The sequence below is a fragment of the Copidosoma floridanum genome, unplaced genomic scaffold, assembly GCF_036245765.1.
Source record: "Copidosoma floridanum isolate Cflo_tuat_1 unplaced genomic scaffold, Cflo_Japanese_pri ptg000030l, whole genome shotgun sequence".
NCBI lineage: Eukaryota > Metazoa > Arthropoda > Insecta > Hymenoptera > Encyrtidae > Copidosoma > Copidosoma floridanum.
In genome coordinates this window covers 1,795,824-1,814,831 of record NW_028321907.1, presented here as the reverse complement: position 1 = coordinate 1,814,831, position 19,008 = coordinate 1,795,824, and the positions used below count along the sequence as shown (strand labels likewise).

Sequence of the window (19,008 nt, the reverse complement as noted above, 5' to 3'; positions counted from 1 at the left end):
GTCGCGCGTGCAGAGATGGGAAACTGAAAAAATCGGTAGCTGTTTTCTTTAAAAAAATTCCTTTTTTCGTTTTCTTTTTTCAGAGATCGGTTGGTCGCGACAAACTCCGGTTATACAGGTTGCCGAACTCTCTCACCGTTAATGGATAAAACCTGATGTTGGAAATTCAAAAACGAAAAAAAAAAGAAAAAAGAAAAATGACAAAAGGACTTACTTGGGGGTGGAGTCGTCGTGAAGTATAGCTGAAGGGTGTGCAAAGGTATCTCGAACTCGAAGATCGGCAAGCGAAAGAAAAGAAGAGAAAAAAAAAAAAAAAACTAAGTTCGTGTACAGTGTTCCGAGAAAGCGAGGCACATTACTCGATCGGCCGCCTCGAAGTGACTGGACGCTCGCGGCTGCGGTGTGTAGGGCCCGACCGCGGGGGCCCCCGTTCACTCGCAGCTTCTCCGAGCGGCTTTCACTTTACTCGCCGACTCGGGGAGCGGGCGAGAGCCGCGGCCGCAAGTTTTCTTTCTTTCTTTCCTCTCCTGCTTAACTTTCTGCTCCCCCCTCGCGGACTTGCATGGCTCACCCGAGGAATTTTCTGCAACGCGCCCCTCCACGGGTCCTTCTCGAGGTTCGGCTGATCGGTTTTGTTGTCTTCCTCATCGATTCTGTCCCTCTGGTGAATTTACATTTGGATGCATGAAATGCGTGACTTTTTTTACGCCACCATGTCTTTTTTTGATAATGAGGTAGTTGGCTGGTTTTTACGGGTATTTTGACTTTTTTATTTTTTTTTTTATTTGTCTTCAAACACTTTGACACGCTTTTGACGAACATTCGCACGAGTGGAAACTTTGTATCATCATCCAACGAAAGCCAAAGTCAAATAATAAATTTCACTATTTGATGGGAATGTTCGGTGAAACGTAGTTTTCAAACGACAAAGATAATAAAAATCCATGTTTATAAAGTTACCTGTTTATATTTCACAGTGGATTGCGCGCGCTCATACACAGACATCTATTGGGTTAAATGTGAATCAACAACTGTTTTAGGGGTTGTCAAAAACAGACGACTAAAATTCAAGCGGAACAGAAAAAAAATATACACCGTCGTCACGTGTGTAATTTAGTTTATTTACACAAAAAAAATAATAATAATAATAATAACGTTTTTAAAAATTACAAGTTGCAACTCCATTGTAGAAAAAAAAATTACGCAAACTTTGAAGTAATTGTTTGAAACAACATTTTCCTAACCAGTGTTTGGGACAGATATACTTGTAACCTCCGTTGAAAACGTTCGAAAAATATTTTTAAAGAAAAATTTGTATACAAAAAATGGCAGGTGTGTGTAACAAATCTGCTAAAAAATGCTCAAGAAAACAGAAACGTGCAGAACACAGGCTGATTAGAGATATGAATATCGAGAGCTCTGAAGAACCAACACAAGTGAGCAAACGTTTATTTATACGATTGGTAATAGTAATCGTGTTATTTTACCGATTTTTAATCTATGAATTTTTTTTCCCATTAGAATCTAGCTATTTGCAACGTGGGCCTCGTGACTGGAGTCCAAAGAGAAATTTTAGAACAATTTATAGAGAGCACAGAATCGAATTTTCAATTGACCATGCCACCTGGGAGATCATATTGTTTCGTTAGTTTTTCTACCATTGAAAGTGCAAGTAGCTTTTACAACAAAGTTCATGGACAAATTAAAGTACCTGGCCAAAATACGGTTTTTTATCTGCTGTACATTAAAGCAAGTAAGTACGTTATTACCGCTATTTTCAATCTAATGTATTAAATAAATAATTCTAAACCTTATAGTTCCATGTATTAAGGAAAGCTTGGGTGCTCTGTTGCCTTCAGGGTTGAGGATATTAACAGAGTTTGTTTCTCCAAAACAGGAAGCTACGCTACTGAACAGTATTGACTGGGAGGACGAAGAAGGCATCTATTGTTGTATTTTTATCATTTAGTATGCTTGACAGATGAAAAAGTAATAATTAATGTTTTCAGAAAACATGGAGTCAGAATTGAAACACAGAAGAGTCAAGCACTTTGGCTACAAGTTTAGATATGAAGATAATTTAGTGGATATTGACAATCCAATAACACCCATCCCCGAGGATTACAATTTTCTTCAAGATCTCTTTCAGAAACATGATTGCGGGTACTTTCAATATGATCAGTTGACTATCAATCGATACCTACCTGGCCAAGGTACCCTTCTCAATAAATATTCTATTCAATGCTCAACTTGATTAATTTATGTTTATCTCGATACTAAATTCAGTATTCAAAAGGAATACCACCTCACATTGATACTCACAGCATATTCAAAGATCCGATATTATCTCTATCATTGGGCTCGGCTTGCATAATGGACTTCAAGCGTGGAAACGAAAAAGTATCTCTTGATTTACCTGCCAGATCTTTGCTAGTCATGAGCGGCGAGTCGCGCTACGCTTGGAGCCACGGTATTTGCCCCAGACACAACGACAATGTTGAGACGGACAATGGCTTTTCCACGCGTCCACGAGGTACTCGCGTCTCATTCACTTTCCGAAAAACTCGCACAGGAGACTGTAACTGCCAGTACAGTGAGTACTGCAACACCAAGAAACAAAACAGTATACTAAAAGAAATTAAGATTGACGACGGTGCAGCTCTGGAAATTGAAAATTCTTACGTACACGATGTGAGTTTGTCGATTATAAAAGTAATCAAACGAAAATTAAAATAAAACAAAGCATCTCGTTGTTTTCTCTGATGTAAGGTGTACGAAGAAATATCAAATCACTTCAGCGAAACTCGGCACAAGCAGTGGCCAAACGTGACAAAATTCATCGAGAGCTTGGAACTCGGCAGCCTCTTACTCGACGTTGGCTGTGGTAATGGAAAGTATTTGTGTGGTCAATCAAGTATCTTCAAGGTAGGTATTTTTTTTAGTTCATCATTTAATTTTCATTAACTCTAGCACTCCACAATAATGAGAATAAAATAGTAATAATTTACAAGAAATGTTTCATATTATTTGTTTGATCGATTTCGTTTGACAATGTCAGAAAATGGTAATTATTGCGCTCATCCACAGATGGGCTGCGATCGCAGTACAGGTCTCGCAGAGATATGTCGAACCAAGGGTTTTCAGATAGCATTGGCCAATTGCCTTCAACTTCCATTCAAGACAGACAGCCTAGATGCTGTGCTGTGCATCGCAGTCATTCACCACTTGTCAACACACGAAAGGCGAAAGCAAGCTGTTTCCGAGATCATGCGCGTCCTTAGACCCGCTCGAGGCAAAGCTCTCATTTACGTCTGGGCTAAGGAGCAAAATAAAGATTCCGTCAAATCGACCTACCTCAAATCCAACACGAGCAAAAACAGCGAGGACGCTCGGCAACGCGAGATGCAATTCAAGACGTTAGAGAACAACGTGACTCTACCCGTACACGAGAACCGAACAGAGTTCATCCACAGCGATATGCTCGTACCGTGGAAACGAAAAGGCGGAGGTGACTTTTTGCGATACTACCATGTTTTTGAAAACGGCGAACTGGAAAGTCTTTGTTCCGACGTGCCAGCGGCGAATATTAAAAAATCGTACTACGATCAAGGAAACTGGTGCGTCGTGCTGGAAAAGATGTGCCAACTTCATTAGCGGATAGCTGATGCTCGATATTTCCGACGGAACGAGCATTTTGTTTTACGAGATTACAAATTTGTACATACGTGTGTAAATACATCAAAGTATACGAAAACAAATCGGCGTATTTTTAGAAAAGTTTATTTAATCCCTAAGAGATATACAAAACAAACGTTCTTGTTTTTTTTTTAACTAAGATATTTCCTAAAATAACACTGGAAATTATTAATTTTGTCATGAGCATCGATTTTCTTTATGTCGGTATTTATCGTTTATTTCTTTTTTTTTTTTCATCAGTACAATTCATTTTTAACCAGCTATACTCGTTTAAAATTATGCACATCTGCAAATTAGTATTAAAACATTACAATTTCATATTTTACAGTATTCATTCGCTAGCACCCACCTTGAAGATGCCTCGTACTTTTTATTCCATCATTGTTATTGTTCTTACATGTTTTTGTAGTGTAGTAATCTTACAGATGTATGATTTCTTTTAATACTTATCATGTACTTGGGGGAGACGAAGAGCATAACGCTGAAAATGGTGGCTCAGTCAAAATGAGATACTTAATTTCTTCTCTTTATTGATAAAATTAAGAATTCCTTACTTTTTTTTTTCTTTTTCTTCTTTTTACTAATACAATTCATTCCAAGTAATAAAGAAGCAACAAGTAACAATTTTAGCACATTAATTACTTTTACTCACATTTTCAATTAATAATCATCCTGGCAATAAAATCTTGAAGTTAATTATCAAGAGCTTGCAGCTCGTCAGCGTATCGTAGTTTGCTCTAATCGATGAGATTAGTTTAAAATCTGTACACACTAAGACCTAGGAATGTTAACATTACAGGAAACCACAATAGTTTATTTTATAATACAGCCTGCTGTACACCAAAATGATTTTTTCTTCTTAAATGTTTTTTGTGTAGTGAGGCAGTGCGAAAAATCGACACACTACCTAGAATCGCTTTCGCCTTTGAAAAACGAATGACATTAGTAAAGAGTGTTGTTATAATTAAGAGGAAGTATTTATATAGAAGCTTGTTTATTTTTTTTTTTTAAGAAATATATTTATTGACAAAATGAATATTGTAAGGGAATATAACGATGGTAAAGGGCAGGGACCGATTTCTTCGTTTTGAATCAAACCTAGATAATACCTTACCTAGACAATAATCAAATCTTAGTTCCAACCGAATCAAGATAAAAAAAAAAAATTAAAAACGCAGTAATTACTGTGCATATTTTATCAAAATGAAGAGAAAGTAGTTACTCAAGGTGAACAACCATTGTTTATAATAATTCTCGTAAAACAGACTTTGTTCGTTATCATTTTCTCTAGTCCCCGTTCCAACGATAAACAGCATATTACAATCGAGAGAAGTAGAATAACAATGATTCATGTAGCACGCATACTATGATCACCCTTTATAAATCTCATCATAATCATATTTTGTGTTCCATTTTTTCTCTTTCTCTCGTTTTCTAACATCTGTGTAATACATTAATAAGAGTTAGATTCAATTTTTTTTTCAGCGCTACAACACTAACGCACGCCCATACAGCAAAAAATTTCGAAAGAATTTTCATTTTGATTCGAAGAAAGCAGTTTTTAGCTTTCTTACACTCTAGCTCTTTCGCTCAATTAAACCATTTGCTAAAAATAATTAAATACACGCGTCAGGGCTCAATCGCGCGCGTTGCAATTAATTCACATTTTTTGTTTCATTTAGACAAAGAAAATTGTATCATAAATGAAATAAGATAAACAATTCCCGAGAGATCGCTTGCTGTTTGTAACGCGCGTGATTGAGATCAAAGTCGTTGGTTAGACCCGTTTTGTTTGTCTCAGTGGTTTTACAACATCGATTATAAATTACACAGGTACAGCGAGGTGCAGCATACATAATGGCGGCACACGCCTGTTTTTGTCTAAACCATGGAATCACAATTAAAAACAAAAAGTAAGAAATATTTCAAGAGAAAGTAAAGCCACCATCTCTCCCCACCTGCGCGATTCATTCGAAAAATCGATATCCGAGCCTGAGAAATAGTTAAAGATAAAGTATAACTGTACAAAATCGAGTAATTACAAAAAACTGCTTTAATTATGTATTTATTCGTTAATTCTTAATAAGTTATTTAAATCGCATACTACGCTGGCACCGAATGAACTGAACTGATAAAGTTCGGCAAGCGACTCTCCATTTTGAAATTGATTGGAGAACGCTTTGTTATAATTGTTCTTTTCATATTTTCATAATGAACTAAATCAAAGTTTTTTTTTTTATTTTTCATATTTGTTTGTCGCTTTTTTTTCAAACATAGAGTGGAGACAAAGTCAGCGATAATTGAGCCCCTGCGCCTTCCACCCCGAAAAAGACAGAAAAGTGGGCACCATCATCTCTCTCTCTCTCTCATTTTCTGTTCATTTTTTTTTTTTCTTAATCCTTTCTCTATCCTATGCCACTTTACATGTTTACTATCAATATGTTAAAATACAAATGTCACTCATACGAACTGTCAGGCAATTCACACACACATACAATTTTTTTTCTTTAAAATAATTATTATAACCGCGTTTTTTTTCTTTAATCATTATTGTGAACAGTCGGGGGACTGGTGGTTAGTTATTTGTTTTCCTAGTGGTGTAAGTACGCTCACGCTAAGGTCAATGGTATGTACAGTAGGTGAGGTATGCATCGGGATCAAGGACACGGGGTGATAGATGAAATTTTTGACGTGCGTCCGTTTTCTGTTACTCTCCTTGTTATTCGTCTTCCTCTTCCCACTCTTCCTCGCTTGCTTCTTTCTTGGCTACGACCGGCACACCAACTCCGGTGCCATCCTTTAACTTCTTTTTGTACGCAGTCATATCCTGTAATCACGAAAAACATTATTTGGTTAGTAAACGGTGTACTTTAAAATTAATGAAACTAATGAGATTGCAAAGATGCTTACTCTTTCGTATCGAGCCTTATCCTTCTCAGCCATAGCCTCGTATTTGCTCTTGACTTCGGGAGCGGTGTCGGACCACCTCTTGCCAAGTTCCTTGGCAATTTCACCAACTCCGTACTCGGGGTTCAGCATTTTGACCTTTCCACGTTCGTCATTGCAGAACCAGAAGAATGCCGACCTGGACAAATTATAAAATAAATAATTTGTTAATGACACAACGAGTGCTAAAGGTTTACGTATTTCTCATTCCCCAATACTCACAAAGATCTCTTGGGTGCATTTGGATCCTTCATTTGCCTGCGTTTCTTGCCTCGGCCTGTCACTTTCTCGCCCTTGGGTGGAATGTAGCTCTGCATTTCGGTGTCGTATCTCTTCTTGTCTTTCTCGGCCATCTCGTGGAAACGCTTCTTTTCCTTATCATTCATGGTCTGTGAACAATTGAATAACCCATTGTGACGGTCGGGACGACAGAGGCAACTTTTGGATTTGAAAATACAATATTGGAATTGAAAATATTGGGTTTTTTAATTATTAATATACCGATATCCCCAAAAGTGGTCCCTACTTGCGTTCGTTAGGGGCTTACTTAAAAAACAATTACTCATGTTTTGCAAAATTATGGAGCCATGATTTTCCTGCTGTTGCCGCTTTAAACGCAAGGATAACCATCAGCAGTGTAAGGGGAGCCCCCAGTATGGGACGGGGAAGGAGGAGGCAAGCATAAAGTCGCGTATTGATCGTACGGGAGGGAGGAGAAGAGGAAAAAGTGTGTTGGTGTGCGTGTATAAAAGGAGGGAGAGGAGGACTCCCCTGTTTTTAGAAGGATGTATCAATTTTCATCCGTGGTAGCGAACGGGAAAGACCGGCACCCACCCAGTGGTTTACCTCAAACGCGTGTGCACCATGTACATGTACGGGGGAGCACAACCGGTATAAACATTGGAGATAAGATTGACGTAGAAAAACAAAGACAAAAACAATAGTTCTACGAGGGCGCAAGAAAAATAGAGGCCCTTACGGTCATCACTTGCTACTAGGACCCGCTTCGCCGGCTGGGTTTTCAACGTGCAAAATAGGTGTACACGCGGGCAGCATATTCGAAAACGCAGGTGCATGTTTGTATATGTATACGCGCAACAGAAGACATACTTTGCCGTTCAAGGGAGACGCAACCGAAAGAAGAAAGAAGAAGAAAGGAGGAGGAATTTTTCATGTTAAAAAAAACAAAAAGGGTCCCCGGTGTACAGTTGAAAGAGAAAAGGGAGAGAGAGAGAGGAAAGAAAGCCGGTAATGGCGCACGAGGGGAGGCGTTCCGGTCGAAGGGCGAGCTTATATTATACGCCAGCGAGAAAGAGGGGAACGACGACGGCGACTGTACATATATATACAAGCGCAGGGGTTGGTCGATAGCTCGGGCTATTGGCTCGTTCCGTCCCTTCCTCCCCACCCTCGTTTTCTTTGCCTTGCTAAATTGTAACTCTCCTTAAACCTAACCCACTTTTACTTTTTTTATTTTTCTACGAGGATTCCTGTTCTCCTAATTTACCATGGCTAATCATCCCTTGGATCTTGATTGTTTTCTTTTTGCATTTTTAATTTTCCACACTCCATCGAGGGAGTGAAGCTGACAGGTACTTTGGCTCCAATACTCATCAACACTTTCGAAACCAGCACTCTCGCACTACCGGTAATAAAGGAAAAATCAAATGTTCATATTTGTACATTTTTTTTGTCATCTGATTATCCCTGTACACACACGCATCTGCGTCAAAAGGAAAAACGGATAAATTATGAAAAATAAGATGAGACATCGCTACTTCTTGTCTTAACGAGGGTGGGCCGGCTCGGTTGAATTTCAGCAGAAGGGGGTTAGAGGGCGAGGGGTAACGGTTCTACTTATGGAACGAATTCTCATTGTTTTCCAATAGCGCGCTAAATTTAAAACGCGCGAGCGAAGGAAACTTGATTAAATTGGGATTCAGAACGTCGACAAGCCGGCGAGAGTGTATATTTCGAGAATTTTGCAAAATTAAGGCGCCGAGTGCACTTGACATTCTCGAGTGCTGGGTACAGATATAGCCCGTCGTGTCCCGCGAGCTTACTTTACTCCCATGCATGTAACAATGTAATTTCTTGAACACCAAATTAAAATTTCTACACGAGGTTTTCGAGTGCTCGTCAAAATTGAAGTCACGTGACGCAAGACACGACCCCCCGAGCCCCGAAGTAATGACAATCAACAAATGACCAGTACTACTGGTGACTATTAATTTTCCGTTCGAACTTTGAGCGCAATTTTTGCGTCCAGCTTCCAATGCCTCGAGCCTTGCGTTACGCACACGTCACCCCCACCTCCCACACACATGCGCGCGCATGTCTAAACACCCACAGACGCACGAGCTGGCAAATCTTTTTTTTGGATCGCGCCGTGTTTTTTTCCCACCCCTCCTGGCCCGAGAGAATCGAACGTGATCAATCTCTCACGTGCCCCGGCGCGCATATCCGGAGGGAAACGTGCGCGCCAAATGCTACACACTCCGCTTGTGTATTGTGTTAATTGTCAATTAGCTGCGTCAGCTGGGAGAGGATTGTTAATTTCGCTCGCGTGAGTTGTAATACCTGCTTGGAGTTGTTGCGAAATGGCTCTGACGTTAACCGATTCCGAATCATACAGGGACGCAAACTAAAACTTGTCGCGGTACACTTTTGATGGAGATAACTACTCGTTTGTAGTTTTGAAGAAAATTAATGAAAAACTAATAACTCGAGAGTACAAGGAATGATATTCCGGGAAAGACAAAAACGACATCAAAAGTATTGTATTTACGAAAATTCGCGAGCGACCCTGTAATTCATTATTTTCCCATTCCTATGTGTTTATTGTCGGAAGTCGTAGGTACATATGTGCATATGGCAAAAGTAACGCGAATATTGTAGCGAGCGATCGGCTAGAAGAGCAATCGAACATGCATGTGTGTGATATACACATATATGTCCGTACAGCACACGCTGGTGTTCATTTCGTTATTCGAGGGGGTACACCCCACTCGCGCTGCTCTTAAGGTCGATAGCATACACTTGAGGAGAATCCTTTGCACGTGTTGTTACTACACGTATTGGTTTGTATGCATACATACATACTCGTGCGACAATCCGTACACGTGTGTGATTTTCTCTCTCCCTCGATCTCATCTGCCGGTGCAGTCAATGGAACTATATATATATATGCTCTTGTAAGTCGAAGCTGGTTGCTCTCGGAGGACACGGACACGTGGATAGCGTGCGAAAGTCGAGTTTTTTACGCGCGCGCACTGCGACACCGGGAATGGAAAAAGTGAATCATCCCGATTATCCCGTTGCTGATGAACGGAGTTTTAGCTGGTGATTTTCATACGAACTTTCGCCAACTACGTTTTGGGGGAGGGATTGCAAGTGCCTCGATCGAATATTCACGCTCGTCCGATAGATATTGGCTTTTACGTGGGATTATTGCGTCTAGTTTGCATTGATTACGACATGCAGTGTACGAGAGTTTTTCGAATTCTCAGACTCTATTGAATGAACATCGGTCACCGATAGGCTCGTTAAAACTTTTCGGGATGTCAAACGTATAATAAAAAAAGGAATTTTTTTTTCTATTTCTGGTGAGTAAGAGATAAAATGGAAATCCTAGAAGAAGTGTTTTTTTCTCTTAATTCCCATGGTAATTTCTAAGGTAAAAAAAGACTTTAGAAAGAGTATGGAATTTTTTGTTATAACGTAAGCCTTGAATTATAAATCATTTTCATAAAATATTTTACTTCAGCTTCAAAAGTTACTATTTTCCATTTAAAACGGCCGGTTAATAGGGACACCACATAACTCTTAAAAAAAATGAAGGGGACCCGTAAAATCTACTGATCAAGATTTTGTTGGTCTCAGGAAAAAAACAAAAAACCGCGTCAATAGCGAGAATCGAAGCCAATCGTTAAGGGGCAAGGAGAAAAAACAAGATTGTAAAAAAAAGAAAAGTAAACTCACCTTCCACCTAGCGGCGCACTTTTTGGAGAATTCCTGGAAGACGATGTTCTCATCGGGATGCTTCTTCTTGTGTTCCTGACGGCAGATCTGAACGAAGAAAGCATACGCTGTCATGCGCCCCCTCGGCTTGGTTGACTTCAATGCCTTGTTCTGTTGTAAGATCGCATTATTTTGTTGTAGGTTATTTTGATGGTGCTGCAACTGCTGTAGCTGATGCTGTACGGAAAAAAAAATCGAGAAGCCAGATCCACATGGTGTTAATGCGCATCAATGTATCACAGGGTACAAGAGAAAAGCTCAATCGCGATATACACTCACACATTGTGTCTGTTGGGATGCGTATCTTTCTTTTTCCTGGCGTTACTTATTAACGTTACTTATGTCTATTATTTTTAAAAAGGCAAGAGGGTAAGGTCACGGAAGCACTGCTGCTTTGTTACATCGACGGGATGCATAGAAAGCTCTTGCGCAACTTGCCGGGACTTTTATCTCGGGTCACAACTGCTGTATTTGTTCAAACGATAACCTCCTCGGACTCTTATTTCTGGCCAAGACGAGGGTAGGTGAAAACTAAACTGGATTTTCTTTTTTTTTTTTCCCCTGTGAGAGCAATAGAGTGTGTGTATCAGGTACATTGACCCCCTCGTTGAAATACAAATAATATAAGAATAATAATAATAAAAATTTACTCGGAAACCAAGTTCGTTCAACTCGGCAGTTTGCGCCCGAGCCCGAAAATAATTTGGGGCTTGATTTATGGCGGGGCATCTTTTACTGCCTGTTTACCGACAGGCAGCACTTGAATTAACCCGACTCGCACATAGCCCTGGAATGAAAGTGCCTACATCGAGTGTTTCTCCGGGCACGGGAGACTTACGAGAGATTAGTAGCAATTGAGAGACGAGAAAGAAAAAACATTAAACGTGATTGCGTAATGCGATAATTAAAACGCATTGTTGAATTTAATTGCGAGCGGCACAAAGGGAGCCTCGTGCACACACGCGCGGGCTGAAACGTAAAATGTACCGTAACCGGCCCAGGGGATTCTGTAAAGAACAACGAAGCACTTTTTCGGAAGAATGCCGCGACCGTTTGGGGTTTCAAAATAATAGAACACATTTTGGTTGGTTAAAAAAAAAAAAAAAAAAAAAAAAAAAAAAAAAAAAACTTCTTTACTTTTTCTATTTTTGAGGTAAGAATAAAAAAAAAGGTAATTAAACTTAAGGAGAAAGATACGAGTCACGAGATTCGTTGGTGAAGAATTACTTTTTTATGTTTGTTTTTGAAACACATAGACAATTAAATCAAGTTTCCGAAGAAAAAGGTGAACGAAGCGACATAGCAGAGGGGGAAAAAAAAGAAAGGCTCTTGAAGCGCCGTAACCTTCGGAAACGGGCCAATTAAGATGTATACGAACGCGCGACGAGAGTCACTGACACCGTTGGTGATTAAACTTATATAAAAAAAAAGCGTCGACGAAAAAAAAAAAAATTCCAGCCTACCCGTTCCTTCAAACGGGAAATTCGGAACATCTTTCGGCTTTTTAATTGACAGGCGTGGTTGATCTAAAAGCAAAACATCAAGTGATTTACGTGATGAATATTTTTTTTTCTTTGAAACATTACCGGTACTGAAACGAAGATCTATTAGATAGAGCTATCAATATTTTTCGATTAGATAATAGTGTTTATCGCTCAAACACAAATAACGCGTTTCAATCGATCTCCGGGGAGAGAAAAATCGAATTTCAAAACAGAGCACTTTAATTATTTTTAATTAACGCCCGGAACCCGGTAAAAAAACAATCAGCCACGCTCCTTGGTCGCCCCTCCGCCCATGTATACATCGAGGAAAAAAAAAATTACGTGACTTCAAAAATAAGAAGGGAGAGAGGACAAGGGGAGAAGGTAGCGTAATAAAAAAATCGCGGCTCCGAAAAAGCGGGCGAGAGAGAGAAACGAAAGACGAAGCAGAAGAAGAAGGGAAGGAAGAGGAGAGGCGCACACTGGGAAACGAAAGCGGGAGCCTAGCGCGAAGTAGAATCAATAGCCGGAGCCAGCCAGCTAGAGCACCAGCGGCACACATCGACACCGCTTTTCCCTAATATTATGCAGTGCGGGTACCAAGCTGGTAACCAACTCGGAATATGTATATGTATAAATTGTAGCAGCGGGTACGCGTATACTTGTTTAGTTGTCGAATTAAACGAGCTAACGAACGAACGAAGGGGGGAGGAAACAAAAATGAGGAAACGCGCGCGAATCGCTAAAGATCGTTTGCCGTGCGTAGGAGAGTGGAACGCGCTAGATAGGGAAGGTTGTGTACGGTTCGAGTCTACGTTGACGGCAGTATTTTTCTTAGGAGAAATGAAAAACAAAACAAAGCACTTTTCGATAAAACGTTGATGCACGTTATCTCCTAAGGGGTATTTTGAACTGAAACAATTACCCGTCAAATCGATAATTAACAATTTCAAAATTTAACATTGTAGACAAAACCAGTAAATAAATTTTTGAAAAATGTCAACATAAACAAACGTTGCGAGAAGAATGTCGGTAAGTGTTCACAATAACACCGAGTCTCAACGAGGGAAAACGCAAAGGGGCAAAGCTATTATTTAACTTGGATTTTCACACGGATTGCGACACATTGAAAGGTAAACAACTACGCGTCGCGTACATCTTTTTTTACGCAGCGAGGGGGGAAATACTGTCAAGGGGAAAAAAGGGAGCAACACACGTAGGCAAGTCGTTAGGGACGAAAAATCGCGCGGCAAAGGAAATAAAAAAAAAAGGAACTACTAGGAAAAGACACGATATTCGACATGGCGAGTGTATATAGCACGGAGCAGGCGAGCAACGCGCGCGAGCAGAGGCCCGCAGTACAAAATGGACGGGAAAGAGAGCCCAGCCAGTCACCGATATACATACACATGCAGCGCACGGGGCCGCACACGTATTATATACGTACCGAAAAACACATTCACACAAACTATATCTATATGTATGTATGTATGTATTATATATATAAGTAACTAAGCGGCCGCGTGAAAGTTGTAAGTCCAAGAGAGGAGCGCACGAATTTTTTCGTTTCGGGCCAGCTACATCACACGTTGTTGTGTATCGTGGCCCGCTGGATTTAAAATTTATTTTTCGTTATTTATTATGCTTCGCCAATCTTTTGAATTAATTGCAGATATCCAACAATGGGTGAGTGCAAATAATTTTGGGATGCGACATGAAACAGGAATTTGAGATCGTTTCTCACGATATTTCTCGGAAACTCAAGTTCGAGTCTACTACATCGTGGGTAACCGGAAGCTATACATGGCTTTCATAAACAAATAGAGGGAGCTCGTTATTTCATAGGTTTAATGTTTGTTGACCTCTACCCTTCAAAACATCGTCTCTGTAGACAATAACATTGGTTTGAACCACAAAAATCCTGTTGTTTGAAGAATTACCGGAAACTTTATGTTAATACATAAGTGCAACACTAAATTTCCAATAAATAAGGATCATGAATTGTTTTGGAGCAAAAACTATAGCACAATTTTTTTTTGCGTAAACAAAATATGAAATAGGTATTATACAAGATTGCTGAGTTCAGAAAACTAATAAAATACAATATGATTCGGCAAAAGTCATATTCAGGTTGTTTCACAGGGTAAAGAAATTACGTAAATTAAATTTATTGAAAAATCAATGAGATTTACGCGAGAAGCATGGCTTAATGGTTAAAAAAGATGTTAATATGTTTTTGAGGTGGCGGAGTGGCGACTAAGCGTCAGAGGCTTGAATGAAATTCATTTCAAAATTCTTGCACATCGCAAAACGGAAGGAACGAACGAATTTAAAATGAAGAAAAGAAAAAAAAAAAGGCACGCGATGAGCCGATGGTGGCCGGTGCTTCTGCTGCTCTGAGTCACCGAAACAATAGCGGCGAGTTAAAAAAAAAATTATCATTCAGTGCAGATACACACCATAGTAAAACTGTTATACCCACTGACGGTTTAATCAATGCAAAAAAAAAAATAAAATAAAATTTTTTTAGAATAATCGTAACAGAACAAACATTTGTTGATGTCATGGGTATACACTTATCGTTGTATATAAGCCAGTTGACCGTAGATTGTGTTATGCACACGCACTCATCAAACACTTGTGTATCCACCACATGTGTAAGTACTTATATCGATGTACGGCACAAACGTCGCAAATAGTACTTATAAGAGAAAGAGAGAGTCATACAGGAAGATGTGTACTCTCGGCAATACAACAGCCGGCATCCACGTGCGTGTCAGCGTCAGCACGCAATTGCTCGTTTTGCCGATATGGATAGAAATACATACAACGCACCGGGAGACTGCAGCTTATGTACAATTAAATAAAACAAATAAGATATACAAGGGAGCAAAAAATAAACTAGTCTTAGGTAAGAGGATGAAGAATAATAATAATAATGTTGTTGGTGGTGGTGGTGGTGGCGAGACAAACGGGATGAACCAAAAGAAGGAAAGACACGTTCGCCGACCAGGTGGTGTGGTAGTGGTGTGCATCGTCGTGTGGTCTCTGATCACCATATAGGTATCCACGTATACATATATCGATATGTATTATATACGGAAGACAACGTAACTTATACCATAGAACTAGCTCTGTTTGCAGGCGAAACATACAACAGAGTGTATAAAAAATATTAAACGAGAATATAATAAGTGTCTACACGATCATCCGAACACATGGACGTTGCACCACACACACACAGATAAAAAAATTAATAAATAAATAAAAAAAAAGCAAATAATAATAATTAAAATGTTTGTGTGGGATGTAGTACGCATGAACTATCTGACCAAGTAACAACTATATAGACCGAGTCGTCGACTACTCGAGAGTTGACTAACCGGCGAGAGTATCTGGGGCGTCGAGGTCTGCGTGGTTATGGACGATAGGTGCTGTCCCTGCTGAAGTTGCTGTTGGTGTAGATTGTTTTGCTGGTCCATCATCTGGCTGGGATACCACCATTGGACGCCGGCTGGACCAGAAGACGCGCTAACGGGCACTCCGGTCCTGTAGTCGTAGCCTTTCATGGCGACTGGGCTGCTGCTCGAAACGGGACTACTTTGTGTACCCGTCGTCGCCGGGTTCTGGAAGCTGGAGGCCATCTTGTAGGAGAACAATTGCTGCGTAGCCGCGGCTGTACTCCTGACGATGTCCTGCTGGTGTTGGCTGAGCTGCTGTTGAGCCGCCGCCTGCTGATTGAGCAGGTGCTGGTGGAGGCTCTGCTGCTGCTGTGCCTGCTGCTGTTGGGCAGCTGCGACCGCGGCTGCCTGCTGCTGAGCCGCGACTTGCTGCTGCTGTTGTTGTTGCTGCTGCTGCTGGTCGCTAAGGTTGGGCCACCACGGGTTCGCCGCGGCGGCACCGGCCGAGCCGTCCTCCCGGCCTCCGGGGCTGGCCGTGGCCCAGCCGCCGGCTACGCGGTGGTGCTCGGACATGATGCAGTGTGTCGTCGAGCGGAGGCGCCGTCTAGTGTCGTCGGCTGCCCGTTGTGTCGTCGCCGCTCTCTCTCTCTCTCTCTCTCTTTCTCTCGCACTCGCTTACCGAGCGCTGCTTGCTTGCTGCTACCGTAGCCTGCAGTAGTACTTGCTGGTGCTGCTGCTCTCCTCTTCGACGGTGGCGGAGGCTGCTGCTGCTCCCTGGCTATGGCGGGCTCTTGGCGCACGCCTAGACTTTTCTCTCTCTCTCTCTCTGCTTAGCTGCCGCGGTCTGTCGGAGTCTCACTACTACTCACTACCTCGGTATACGTACTACGCACGGATCTACTAGTGTATCTATACAATACACATACACACAGCAGCTGCGTGTGCTCTCTTGGCCTTCTCTTTGCTCCTTTTCGCACACCACCACTATTACCAACCGTACCGCTGTACTAGTCTTTTCCTCTATATGCTCGGCTCTCGGTGAATACGCACACGCGGCGTCGTCGCATCCGGCCGGGTAGGCCTCCTCCTTGTCGTCGTTCTCTTCTCTGTGTAGATTTGTTTTTTTTTTTTTGCTTGTTATCACTCTTGTTGAAAAATTTTACCAAAAAAAATAAAAAAATTCTTTACTTGGCCAGGTCGTACCTGGCACGCCCCGCACTCACGCACTTTTGGACAATATCAGCAACAACAATAACAATAACAACACCTTAAGGACAACGAGCACGACGACGACTCCGTTGTACTAGGAGAAGAGGGCCACACGCGCGCACAGGCGCGCAACTTCTCGGCTTTGTGTAGTGTTATAACTGGCTATATGCTGCCCTTCGTCGGTGATCGCGCGCGCGCGTAGTGTGCCGAGAGAGAGCTGCTGCTGCTACTCGCAGTAGCGGCGGCGGCGATGGTGTTGGTGGTGGTAGAGAGCGCCCGGATCGTACTGCTGCTGCCTCTCTCTCCCTCTCCCCCGCCGCTCGCTGCCTCTCTCCTTCTCCCCCTGCTGGCGGCCAGCCGCGTTCCTTATATTCTCTCTTTCGCGGGAGTTGTTGCGTTTTTCAACAACAATCTTCAACCATTGCTCCGCTTTGGACTCTTGTTACTTTCATAAACAATATTCAAACGGAGCAGAACACCAACAGAGGTTACACTCGTTTTGGGTGAAACCGAAAGATGTATCTTCTCTGTGTGCTACAACTTTTTGCTCCTCCACCTTTTTTCTCCTCGTGCACGCGCGCAATCACGCTACTTTTGTAGCACAGCACGAGGGACACACGCACTGTAGGGGCTGGTGAGTATGCGCGCGTGTATTATTACTTAAAAGACACGAGAGAGAGAGAGAGAGAGCATGGAAAAGATGGTTATACACCTATAACTATACGAACAAGTTAAGTAGTAGCGATAGGGAGAGAAAAAGAGGAAGATGAGAAAAGAAAGGAAAAAAAAAAAAAAAAACACGGACACCAATACACTGTCAAGCCACTAAGTGGCGCGCGACACACAACACACACACGTGTAAAACGTGTGCATATGTATATGCACAAACGCACGACAGAAAATATATGTTGATGCTGCTCTGTGTCCCAGGTATACAGTAGGTAGATAGGTATACAATTCTTTGGGGGGCTGCGTTTATGTACGTGGTTTGGCTGTGCCGTGGTATATATACACGAGAGGATAGCCAGCACGCGCGCAAGCGAGAGAAAATGTCGGCGCGCCGTGCCTTTACCTACGTACAACGTACGTTGTTAAAGGAAAAAGAAAAAGAGAGAGAGAGAGAGAGAAGGGGGCTGGTTCTCTCGTCGTCTTCGATGCTGATGCCTTGTGTTTTCTTCTCTCTCTTTTCCACGTATATATACGTGCACACACAAACGTTGAACGTGTATGCGTTCAACTCGATATCTCCGTCTCTTTCTGTCGTCCTCGTACAGGCAGATGAGGCAAAGCGGCTTTGTGTAACAACGTTGGAACTACGGCTGGCTTGGCTACGCCGTTGAGAGCGAGCAAGCAAGCGGGCAGACCGTTCGTTCGTTCGTTAGTAGCCCCTACCCGCCTTTTGTTTCTCTCTCTTTCTCGCTTTTGTCAATGCGCCTGTGTGTGTGTGTGTGCGCGCGTTATTCGAGCGAGAGGGGGGGATGCAAAAGGGGAGCCAAAGCTGCCGTTCTCTTCCCCTCGTTCTCTTTCTCGCGCGTTCGAGCCCCTCGACCTTCCCCCACCTATCTTTTCGCGCTCTCTTTCTCTTGCGTGCCCACGAGGAGATGAGGGGTGAAGTACACACACACACGAGCCTCTGTCTCTCTCTTTCTCTCTTGCTTCGTTTTTCTGTGTGAGTGAGTGTTGTGTGCGCGCCTGCGCTCCGCTTCTATTTTATATATATACTTTCACCCCGCGTCACTCCCTCGCGCTTGCTGCTGCTCGGCGTTCTTTCGCGCTCTCTGTGCCTCCCTCGTTCGCTTATTTTTCCGCGCATGCTACGAACGCCATGCCTTCACAGCGGGGTCTGATCGTTCGACCCTCTCTCATCATGCTGCATTCATGCAAAAAACGGGCAATCAAGAGAAGTAAGACTTTTGTCAAGGGCCAAAGGGGAAATTGGGAAAATCTTTTCCTTGGCTGCATTAACTTTTCGGAGCAGTGCAGTTATTGTCGAAATCATCCGGTTTTTATCGATTTCACCTGGACTCGTGATCAATGAACCGGCGGGGGTGTCGTTCCATCGCTGACTAGACACCATCCCTAATTTCTCATTTCTTCTCCACTCAATAGTGTCGAGATACCAGTTTTCTTTTAACACAAACTGTAGATTGGGGATGAGGACCATTTCCGGGTTCATTTTTCCATCCAACCCGGTTATTCTTGCTAGCCATCAAAACCGGCCACCGAAAAATTTACAGGTGCAATGGCATATG

General features: G+C 42.0%; 2 protein-coding genes across 3 annotated transcripts; one reads left to right on the top strand and one right to left on the bottom strand.

Moving 5' to 3' along the window:
* Positions 1-1,210: 1,210 nt before the first annotated feature.
* Positions 1,211-3,750, top strand: LOC106641290 (tRNA (carboxymethyluridine(34)-5-O)-methyltransferase ALKBH8). The gene is made up of 7 exons (XM_014355662.3): positions 1,211-1,436; positions 1,522-1,753; positions 1,818-1,940; positions 2,010-2,213; positions 2,297-2,691; positions 2,770-2,925; positions 3,088-3,750. Exons 1-7 carry the CDS (start codon positions 1,326-1,328, stop codon positions 3,652-3,654), a joined length of 1,788 nt encoding a protein of 595 aa, XP_014211148.2. The 5' UTR covers positions 1,211-1,325; the 3' UTR covers positions 3,655-3,750.
* Positions 3,751-3,910: 160 nt separating this feature from the next.
* LOC106641289 (high mobility group protein DSP1) lies at positions 3,911-17,238 on the bottom strand. Of its 2 annotated transcripts, XM_089596732.1 has the most exons (6): positions 15,514-17,238; positions 12,427-12,437; positions 10,624-10,839; positions 6,865-7,031; positions 6,607-6,781; positions 3,911-6,523 (listed from the first exon to the last, which is right to left on the bottom strand). In XM_089596732.1, the coding sequence occupies exons 1-6, from the start codon at positions 16,118-16,120 to the stop codon at positions 6,416-6,418; spliced, it is 1,284 nt and encodes a 427-aa protein (XP_089452858.1). In that variant the 5' UTR covers positions 16,121-17,238; the 3' UTR covers positions 3,911-6,415. The 2 variants fall into 2 exon arrangements, with proteins under 2 accessions (XP_089452858.1, XP_014211147.2); XM_014355661.3 differs by lacking the exon at positions 12,427-12,437 and having other exon boundaries at positions 15,530-17,050.
* Positions 17,239-19,008: the final 1,770 nt, after the last annotated feature.